Source organism: Stigmatopora argus, chromosome 20, assembly GCF_051989625.1.
Source record: "Stigmatopora argus isolate UIUO_Sarg chromosome 20, RoL_Sarg_1.0, whole genome shotgun sequence".
Classification (NCBI taxonomy): Eukaryota; Metazoa; Chordata; class Actinopteri; order Syngnathiformes; family Syngnathidae; genus Stigmatopora; species Stigmatopora argus.
In genome coordinates, this window is record NC_135406.1 from 9,659,284 (window position 1) to 9,670,458 (window position 11,175).

The 11,175-nt window shown below is 38.6% G+C and overlaps 1 protein-coding gene across 1 annotated transcript; it reads right to left on the minus strand.

Annotated features, from left to right (window-relative positions):
• Positions 1–1,963: 1,963 nt before the first annotated feature.
• On the minus strand, positions 1,964–8,655 carry LOC144065503 (uncharacterized). Its single transcript, XM_077588411.1, has 3 exons — positions 8,106–8,655; positions 6,263–6,511; positions 1,964–5,299 (listed from the first exon to the last, which is right to left on the minus strand). The coding sequence occupies exons 1-3, from the start codon at positions 8,173–8,175 to the stop codon at positions 3,063–3,065; spliced, it is 2,556 nt and encodes an 851-aa protein (XP_077444537.1). The 5' UTR covers positions 8,176–8,655; the 3' UTR covers positions 1,964–3,062.
• Positions 8,656–11,175: the final 2,520 nt, after the last annotated feature.

Sequence of the window (11,175 nt, forward strand, 5' to 3'; positions counted from 1 at the left end):
GCAGGAAAACGTCATACAATTCAAGAGGCATCTTGGTTCAGTACAAGTGACAAAAAGAATTTCTTTTTAAATTAATAATACTAATCCAAATATGTGATTGGCATCCTCAGCCACTGTATTCATTTGACTAAGTACCTTTTAAAAAAGTCTTTTTCAATGTCATTGTAGTACTCACTGAAATGAACAGTTGAATTATAAAGACTGCATTTGACATGCACGGGATTGGAAGTCATGTGAAAAGTGCAAAAGCAACGTTACACAAGCCCATGTCTGTAACGAAACAAATTGTGTCCGGCAGGTCAGCAAGAACCATTGAGGCCATGTCGCTGTCCATTGTTTCGCAACCATGGTGTCTTCCATAAGTCGATGGTCCAAAACGGAACATGGTTTGACTTTTTCAGATTGGACACAATAAGCATCAAGAGATGGAGAATAAAACAAAGATTGAGTCATGGTGGGCTTCCAATCCTTAGCCAACATGTATTCTCGTACAAAGGGCCCAAGGTCTTTAGCTGAGTGAGAAGATATCATCATGGAAACATGTGGATGAGATGGCTACATGGTGGGATCTGGCGGGTTATCCTTCATGTACCATTTTAATTGTTCATCAGACAAATGTGTATTGAAAGCCACTTGCCAATAAACAAATCGCCAAATTGTATTTGCCAAGTGTTTCCTTCAATTGTTTGGAACGAATCAGTATAGACCTCATTACCTTGCCTATCATAGTAGAGCGTGAAATGCAAGCAGTCAGAAACCAAGTCATAGGTACGGAGGAGCCGTACCCAGTGCAGCCACAAAGGCCAGCAGCGTTTGGCTTGTTTCCAGCCGTCGAAGTCGGTGTCAATGCGAGCCCAGTAGATGTTAGCAAAGATTGGGGCAGTTGCTTGTTGGTGCCTTGCAGGAGAGTCTTGGAGTTGTGGAAGCTGGAACTCAGGACGATAATCGGGACTGCAAATTAATGAGTGTCCATCTGAAAAGTGCAGATATAGTCCGTCTGGGCTGCATTTGATGACGGGACACTTCTTGATAAGGTCCCGGACCATCAAGTTGACAGGGCACTTCGGAGCATAGATGAAGGAATGAGTGAGTCTGTGAGTAGCACTTAGTGGCTACCGGGGAAGTTAAAGGCAGGATGACCACTTCACCCTTGAATCCTTGTGGTGGTATGATAGGTTCACCAGTAGGCATTCCCAAATGCACCCACAGATAAAGAGACAAGACAATCCTCTGTGAAATTCTTGCAAGAGAATCGAACCGACTTGTCTCTGTCTAGGTTCATTCTCACGTTACACGCATCTTTTCCCTGTTTACTAACTTCAAGGACCCTAGTTACAATGGACGTCTCAGCTCTCAAGGGAGGGGTGGGAAAATAGGAGTGAGAAGTCAATAGAAGTTTTAGCTCTCAAAACAAATGAAGGTCATGTAGAGCCGAAGGTTCTTCTCCACATTCCAGCAGTCCAAGAGAATTCGACCTTCCTGTTGTTTGGTCTAACTAAGGGACAAAGCATTTACTCCGTTGCAAGCAGATGTACTAAAATGACTTTTCTAATGTAAATAAGCTAAGTAAAGCAAAGCATTCTTCATTGCGAGCAAATATATAATAATGTAAGACTAATAACCCTACCAGTATATTTTTAAATAGAATTGAACCCCCTCCCCCGTTCGCAATGTTTTTCCAATAGTTACACATAAAATAAAAATCTAGTTACATACGTATCTACCAATTATCCCATTAAACATCAAAAAGATATAAACAATTTACCATTAATTTCAGACATGAAGTTACTGTATTTCACACCTGTAGAAAGAAAACAATCGTTTATATACTAATTTGTCAAATTGTTCAAATTAATGTATTCATTTTCCTCTCAGTTTTAAATCTTAGCAAATAACGCTTCTCTTATTTTTCCATCTTTGAATTTGGAAGGCTGATTTTGTCAACAAAAAGACCCAAAAAGTATTTTTCACAAAAGAGAACTTTATTGGAACTACACAGAAGATGACACGTTAAATCAGTTTAAAAACGTGATTCATCTTATAATATGACAAAAGTATAAGGACATTGTACTACTTATTTATATTGAGCAAATTCATTGTCTTTCACACCATATTTCTACTGTTTCTTAGATCCTAGATTCAATATATCAATTATTTTCATTAAAATGTATCATGTTTGAATAACAGTCAATATTCTTATTGGATTTGCTAGCAAATTCAATACACAAAAACTGCAATTTTTCAAATTTCTCAGGCATGTCTTTAACTGTGAAAACATATTTTCCATATTATTTAGATCACATTATTGATTATTTACTTTGTAATTTCCTAATTTAGGCTCTACTATTTCGGATAGAATTGTGAAGTAAATAAAATCTTCACCGACCCTCAATTTTCTTATACAGTAATACCTTGACATACAAGTGTTCCAACATACGAGAAATTTGAGATACGAGGAAAATTCTGAGCATTTTTTTTGCCTTGAGATACGAGACAAATTTGAGGTATGAGCATACCAGATGGTTCCCAATTGTGAGTCGGTAGTAAATTAGAACAAATTTTGGTGTTTTTTTTTAGGATGGAAACGGATTAATTTGTATTTTGTTTATTTCTATGGGAAGAATTGACTTGAGATACGAGTAAATTGACATACTAGCTTGATCCCGCAGGAAGCTCTTATCTTAAGGTATTACTGTATTTGAATAGTGTGGATTGATATTACACATTAAAAAGTGTAAAAAAGATTTTCAGAATGCAAAATACATTTATACTTACAATGATCTTTCATACAGAAATTGATAAAGCAAGCAAAGCCGTGATTGGACACTGCTTATCACATCACATTTGCGTCTTTTAAGTCTATCCTTACGATAGAAGCTGAACAGGAAAAGGGTTTGTGACTGATGTGGGTAATTGTGTTTTTAAGATGTTCCTGACACAAATTGAGCAAAAAAAGGGCTTTTCTCCTGTGCGAGTTGTCAAGTCTTCTTTTCAAGTTCCCTTATGTGAAAATGTTGAAACATTAACTGTGCCTGTAAAAGGTTTTTGAATTGTGTAGCTTTTTAATTGGGCTGTTGTAACGAATCTGTGGCCACAGACTGAGCAGGAAAACATTGTTCTCCAGTGTGGGTTAATAAGTGTTGTTTTAAGCTTCCCCTTTGGAAAAATGTTCGACCACAAACTGAGCAGGAAAATGGTTTTTCACCTGTGTGGATTCTTGTGTGTATTTGTAAATCTTGCTTATGAGAATAGGCTTTACCGCAAACTGAACACAAAAATGGTTTTTCACCAGTGTGGTTTCTTATGTGGGTTTTTAAGCTTTTCTTGTGTGTGAATCTTCGACCACAAACTGAACACAAAAATGGTTTTTCACCAGTGTGTGTTCTTTCATGATAAATTAAGCTTCCCTTCCGTGTGAATCTTTGACCACAAACTGAACACGAAAATGGTTTTTCACCAGTGTGTGTTCTTGCATGACTATTTAAATTTCCCTTATCTGTGAATGTTTGACCACAAACTGAGCATGAAAATGGTTTTTCACCAGTGTGGGTTCTTGTGTGTTTTTGTAAAACTTGCTTTTGAGAAAAGGCATTACCGCAAACTGAACACGAAAATGGTTTTTCACCTGTGTGGGTTCTTGCGTGGGATTTTAAGCTTTCCTTGTGTGTGAATGATTGACCGCAAACTGAACACGAAAATGGTTTTTCACCAGTGTGGGTTCTTGTGTGTATTTTTAATTTTCCCTTCTGTGTAAATGTCTGACCACAAACTGAGCATGAAAATGGTTTTTCACCAGTGTGGATTCTTTCGTGCCTAATTAAGTTTCTCTTGTGTGTGATTGTTTGACCACAAAATGAGCAGGAAAAAGGTTTTTCACCTATGTGTGTTCTTGCATGACTAATTAGGCTTCCATTCTGTGTGAATGCTTGACCACAAATTGAGCAGGAAAATGTTTTTTCAACAGTGTGTGTTCTTGCATGACTATTTAAGCTACCCTTGTGTGTGAATGTTTGACCACAAACTGAGCACGAAAAAGGCTTTTCTCCTGTGTGTGTTCTTGTGTGCCCTTTTAAGTGATGCTTTTGAGAAAAGGCTTTACCGCAAACTGAGCAGGAAAATGGTTTTTCACCAGTGTGGATTCTTTCGTGCCTAATTAAGTTTCCCTTGTGTGTGAATGCTTGACCACAAACTGAGCAGAAAAGTGTTTTTTCACCAATGTGTGTTCTTGCATGACTAATTAAGATTCCCTTCCGTGTGAATGTTTGACCACAAACTGAACACGAAAATGGTTTTACACCAGTGTGGGTTCTTGTGTGTATTTTTAAGCTTCCCTTCTCTGTAAATCTTTTACCACAAACTGAACACGAAAATGGTTTTTCACCTGTGTGTGTTCTTGCATGAATAGTTAAGTTTCCCTTCCATGTGAATCCTTGACCACAAACTGAACACGCAAATGGTTTTTCACCTGTGTGGGTTCTTGTGTGCATTTTAAATTTTCCCTTGTGTGTAAATGTTTTACCACAAACTGAACATGATAAGGGTTTCTCCCCAGCGTGGCTCCTCATATGTGTTTTCAAAGAAGACTTTTTACCAAAAGTTTTCCCACACTGAAAACATTTACAGAGTTTTTCGCCACTGGGATATTTCTTAATATCTTCAACATCATCGTCAAAAAGCAAGTCGTTGCCATCTGATAAAGGAGCAATTAAATTTTCAGCTCGCCCTCCTTCTGTTGAGCTGCCGCTCAGAAGCTCCGCCCCTCTGTTGGCCATGCCCAGATCATCTTCACTCTTGAAAGGCTCACCAGTTGACCATTTGACACATTCCTGGTTTTTGATTGGAGGTTGCTCTTCTCTCTTGCACTGTTGAGGGAACTCTGGCTTTTCCTCCTCTATAATTTGGAGCCAAATTGAGGCGTTTTCAGGCTCCACCCCTACGCTGGCCACGCCAAGATCATCCCACTTCACGGACTCACCAGGTGACCAGGTGACATAATCTTCCTCATTTTTGATTGGAAATTGCTCATCTATCATTGTTTGTTGAGAAAATGCTGGCTCCTCCTCTTTAATTTGGGGCCATGTGTTTGCAGGCGTCGCCCCTCCGCTGACCCCACCCAGATCATCTTGCCTTGTCAAGGCCCCACCAGGTGACCAGGTGACATCATCTTCCTCCTTTTGGATTGGAAGTTGCTCTTCTCTCATTTGTTGTTGAGGGAACTCTGGCTCCTCCTCTTTGATTTGGTGGAGCTCCTTAAGGCCAACAAACTCTTGCCGATCAGGACTAAAATTTTCCCTGAAACCTGCAAAGACAAAAAGATAATATGTATCACTACATGTAGTTGAAAATGGGAAATATTTTTTTTCTTACTTTTACAAGTTTATTATCACAGCCAGGTTGATTATTTTGCAATAATATATGCCAGAAAAGTCACGTTTTAGGTTTGATCCAGTCATCCGGGACACAATTTAAAGACAAAATAGTGGTGACATTCAGATTATGTTGATTATTTAAAATATGTTATCCTTTTAATTCATTGTTATTCGTCACAAACCTCCAAAATTATTCCAAAATCTAATTTTTCACACTGACCTAATGTCACCAAACAGCTTCCGGTTCAAGTAATGCAAAAATAAGTTATGTAATTTTTTTAATCGCTAATTATATGAACAGGTAAATGTTTTTTCACCAGTGAGTTCTTGCATGGATTTTTAAACTTTGCCAATGAGAAAAGGCTTGACCACAAAATGAGCATGAACGTGGTTTTACACGAGTGTGGGTTCTTGTGTATTTTTAAATTTCCCTTCATTGCAAATGTTTGACGAACAAACTGAGCAAGAAAATGGATTTTCACCAGTGTGGCTTGTTATGTGGGTTTTTAAGTGTTCATTTTGAGAAAAGGCTTTACTACAAACTGAGCACGAAAATGTTTTTTCGCCAGTCTGAGTTCTTGTGTGTATTTTTACATTGCATTACACATTGTGTGCAAATGTTTTACAACAAACTGAGTACAAAAATTGTTTCCCGCAAGTGTGGCTCCTCATGTGTTTTCTAAGTAGACTTTTTCCCCAAAGGTTTTCCCACACAGAACATTTGCAGCCACTGGGATTTTTCTTAAGACCCTCATCGTCATGATGCACGTTGTCGCCATTTGGTGGAGGAGCAATGACATTGTCTGCTTGCATTCCTTCTGCTCAAATGCAGTTCACAGTCTGCGCCGCTCTGTTGGCCCCACCCAGATTATCTTCCCTCCTGAATGGCTCACCAGTTGACCTGGTGACATTTTGCTCCTCCTTTTTGATTGGAGATTGCTCTTCTTTCTTGTGCTGTTGTTGAGGGAACTCTGGCTCCTCCTCTTTAATTTGGGGCCATGCTGAGGCGTTTGCAGGCTCCGCCCCTTCGCTGGCCACGCCCAGATCATCCCTTTTCACAGACACAAATGGTGACCAGGTGAAATGATCTTCCTCCTTTTTTATTGGACTTTGCTCATCTCTCATTTTTTGTTGAGGGAACCCTGCAAAGACACGAAGATAAATGATGAAACATTTTCCAATTAAAATGACTGAATTTCTTGTTCACACAAATGAAACCAAACGGAAGAGGGCGCCATACATTATTTCGTCACCATGCAGTACTTACCACTGTAGTATTCTCGTCAACACCCAAATGTGTTTAAAACTGTTTTTTGGGTGTATTTTTACAAAGAAAAGGACTAGTGGTGAGTAAAGTATCTTCACAGGTGATGGTAGGCCCTTAAAATTTGCCCAAATCTTTTTTGGAGCCTTTTAATTGAAAACATTCTCTTTTATGTTTAAGATTTTAATTCAGTTACAATGCTTTCACCAAAGGGGAGGCATTAAAAAGCATTATCTTTTATTCAAGCTAGTCTATCTATATTTTGGGGATTTTTATCAAATATTTCCCTTTTTGTGATTTTTCATATAGAGAAAAATAAATTTAAATTAAAAAAGCAAAATCATTTAAATCACTTATTTTTACATTTTTGTTATATTTTTATTAAAACAAAACAAAAAAACTCAATTTTAGATTTTTTAATTAAAAATGTTTGTTCTTTTTTTTCTAGGAAAAAATAGTGGGTAAAAGAGTACATATTCAATTTATTTATAATTACATTTGAATTTTAAAATAAAAAATGAAGTACTCCGCAGGCCGCACCACGGAGTGGCAGCGGGCCAGATTTGGCCCTCGGGCCACAATTTGACACCTTTGTTTGAATCCTGCTCTCGTTGGTGTTTAATGCATCTGCATCTTCATTTTTTGCATTTTAAATTTACAGCATGTAAGTAAGTGTTATGTTACTCAAGCATGTAGCCAAAAATGGAGGGCGAGTAGCAGGAATGACTCTCCAATGCCTCTGGGGGGCGCTCGCGCTTTGCATAATCAAGAAAATACATTGTGATGAGGATACAATAAAAGGAAAGCTACGTTTTTCTGCCGTTGTTAAAGGATAAACACGTTGAGACTCATTCTTTCCGTCCTAGAGTGTGAAGTGGGTCTCATATTGAAATGTGTATTTTGCCTGTTTATAGTCATGAGTGACTCCATGAGTCTCAAGCTTCCCCTTAGTAGAGCTCTGTCCTGTAGCCAGATGTGTCCTTGAAGACTTGCAACATAGCAGGTATCTTCTATTTGCCGGTTCATAACAAATAGCTTACTGTATGAATGTATGAAGTATAGGAAAATCCCATCCCTGTTCGGTTTCGGTTCCACCCTCTTGAGAGAATAAAGGTGAATGTAAGTTGTCTGTCTCGGTGCATTTGTGGACGACAGCCTTGCCTGTGGATCACCTGTGCCCAGAATATTCTGTAATAAAAGCTTCGAAGTCACTTCACTATTTGGACAACCAACATCTTCCACATCCGAAATTAATCGAACCCGAGAAGGAAGACCGAGTGCTCTTCCTTCAACAAGTGGTCACATTAAAATAGAAATAGTATTTATTACGTCTTTCTTCGAACTGCGCTACTGGGAATTCGTGAAAAAGTACAACCGCTATAATAATTTTACGTCAATAGAATACCTTTAAGCCTTAAAGGTATTTTCCATTAAACATTAAGGGAATTAATTGAAATAAAAGGTCAACACACCTTCTAGTCTATATCCTTTGAGGTCAAAAAGTTCCTTCTGGAACTTTGGCCGGTTCATTCCTGCGGACATTTCCACGCGTGGATTCTGATGATGGCGGCGCCTGTGTTGATAACTGCTAGCTAAAATAAAATAAGCTAAAGTAGGGCGCAAAGCTTTAACGGATTCTTCGACGACTTGAGGACTTGTTTCTTTGATAGCTGCTAACTAAGTTAAGCTAAGATAAAGCATAAACACGCTCTTCGGCGACTTTTCCCTTTAATAGCTGCTAGCTAGGCTAAGCTAAATTAGCCAGGAAAATTCCAACGAGTTCTTCGGTGACTTGTTTCTTTGATAGCTGCTAGCTAAACTAGGCTAAAGCATAAACAAGGATTCGACGCCTTGTTCCTTTGACAGCTGCTAGGCTTAGCTAAAGTAGTGCGCAAAGGTCCAACGAGTTCTTAAACGACCCGGATTTGTTCCTTTGCTAGCTGCTAGCTAGGCTAAGCTAAAGAAGGTTTCGCTGATAGTGATGCTACACTGGTGCGTCAGCACTGTGCCGAGAGTTCAAGAGTGAAAGCCGGAAGTAGGGCGTGTATAGCTTTAAGAAAGAATTACGTCACCGGTACAGGAAATGTATCGTTTGGCCAAAGTGTTTAGTATGTATAAAGAAATAAACTGTATCAAAGTGTCGTAGGTCTAATGGATGGGCTTTTGCGTAATTATGATATATTTATCAAAGGAACAACTTGTTCTAAGAAGCTTTCCCCAGTGTGGAATCATTTTGATCGTGTGACGCAAAACGAAATCACTTTTATTTCATATGATTTAACAGTTAAAAAATATATGGACATAAGTTAAAAATTGTAACTCAAATTTGATCTATTTTACATATCAACTCCGTTTGGAATAAAAAAAAAGATTTTTTTCACCTGCAATGATTTTATAACTACTGCAGGGGTCACTAATGGGTGACCAACACGGTTTCATTACAGTGCCGACAGTGTGTCAATAGTAAGAATTTCTTGAAAAGAAATGACCATGTCTAGTAAGGTTCTCTCTACTAATGTTTTGATTCCCCCATTATTAGTAACACTGTGTAGATGTATATTTTGAAACATCAAAATAGTTGTAAAGTATTTTTCAATCTAAATAGCAATTGTAAGTATAAATGATCAATGAGTGGCGGTCGGTGCATTTTCTGGTAGCGCCTTCAACATATCAATCCAACCCTCAAAAACTATTTTATGGCTATAAAACCTCTACTGCAGCTACAGCTGCGACACATAAAAAATAATCAATAAATTAATGCACAAAAATGGGGTAAAATCCACTTCCTAGCAGTATTTCATGATTAAATACAAATACTGGAGCTTTTCACACATTAAAACCAGGCCAGGGGGTGATTTTCCAGGGAAAAGACAGCGATGAACGTCAATGGCGTACGGGCAAACATTGCCCGAAAATGGGGTAAAATCCAGCCGAAACCAGCATTTATTGATTAAATACAAATACTGGAGCTTTTTAGACATCAGAACCGGGCCCGGAGTATCATTTCCCAGGTAAAAAGACAGCGATGAACGTCGATACGTCCATACGTGAAATGACAAAAAAATGCACTAAAATTAGGTAAAATCCACTTCCTAGCATCATTTATTGATTGAATACAAATACTGGAGCTTTTGAGACATTACAACCAGGCCAGGGGGGTGATTTTTCCCGGGAGAAGACAGCGATGGACGTCAATGGCGAAACACCAAAAATTAAACTGGGGTAAAATCCACTTCCTAGCAGCATTTTGTGATTAAATACAAACACTGGAGCTTAAATACAAACACTGGAGCTTTTCAGATATCAGAACTTGGCCCACAATTGAAATATTATTTAGGAATATAGCCATATTTTACTCACCAAAAATCCTTTTTACACAATATCCATCCTCCTTTCTTTCTTCCTTCTTTCCTATCGCCATCGAAGCTAATGATGAAAGTCGAGCCTGTCCTGTCATATTTAGGGCATAGTCCGTTTTGAAAATGGCTTTAAATCAACAAAACAATATATTTGATGGTGCAGCTAAGTTAGCACACTGAAAGTGGCGCGCACACACCATTTTCCCGGCTGTAACAGGCTTGCTAGCTTCGGAGTTGACCGCCCTTTCTTAATGATGTCCATTTTTTTCTGGAAAAGTCCGTCTGGAAAATAGCTTTGTGAGCAAACAGAATCCATTTGTTTTTGCTTCTGTCAGCCATTGTGGGTGGAGTTTGCCATCTCGGCTGCCTCGGGTACTGCTTTGGCCCGCCTACTAGCCAATCATAGTTGGTTAAAGCAATGACATATCCCAGCCAGCAAAATGCTAACGCCTATGAAAAATCATTGTGGGGTTGCCAACTCGAAATCTGATTGGTTAAAAGCCACAGTCTAGTTTAATCCAGCAGACCCTGCAGAACTGATTGTGAAGGCTTTGAGGCAGATCTGATCTGGCAACAAATAATGGCTGAAATGTGATTGGTTAAATGCTTCAATATGAAAACACACATCTGGAAGCAGTGCAACCAGGGGGGAAAGCAATGAAAGGAAGCTAACAGACCATTTGGAATAATAAGTATTGATGGACAAAATATAATATGATTCAGATATTTCTTAGGCCAGCAGAGAAGACCTTGAAGGCCCTGATGGCCCGTCACTGTGATCAATACTGTTTGTTGATGTGTCAATGTCATTTGTTTTTTTGGTTTGTTTGCAGTCAAGAAGGAGAGACCAAGTATGACCAGGGAGTGGATAACCTCCAAGAGTCAAATGGTCCAGTGAATCACTGAGTGTGTCTCCACCCAGAGAGAGAGGGTTCCAGTCCTGAGGCTAGCTTTAATAATGTTTAGGTATTTTAGGTTGAACACTTAGATAAATCAAATAAGTTGAAGTCCCAAGCAGGCTTTTGTTATTTTTTTTGACGAATTCAATGATGTTTATTTGGGCCAAATGTGCATATGGCTTTTAAGGAGTGGAGTTGGATATTGCCTTTTGAGAAAATCCTTCATCATGCCTGTTAAACTTATTTTCAGAGTAAACAGGTTGACTTTCTCTGGAGAAAATATT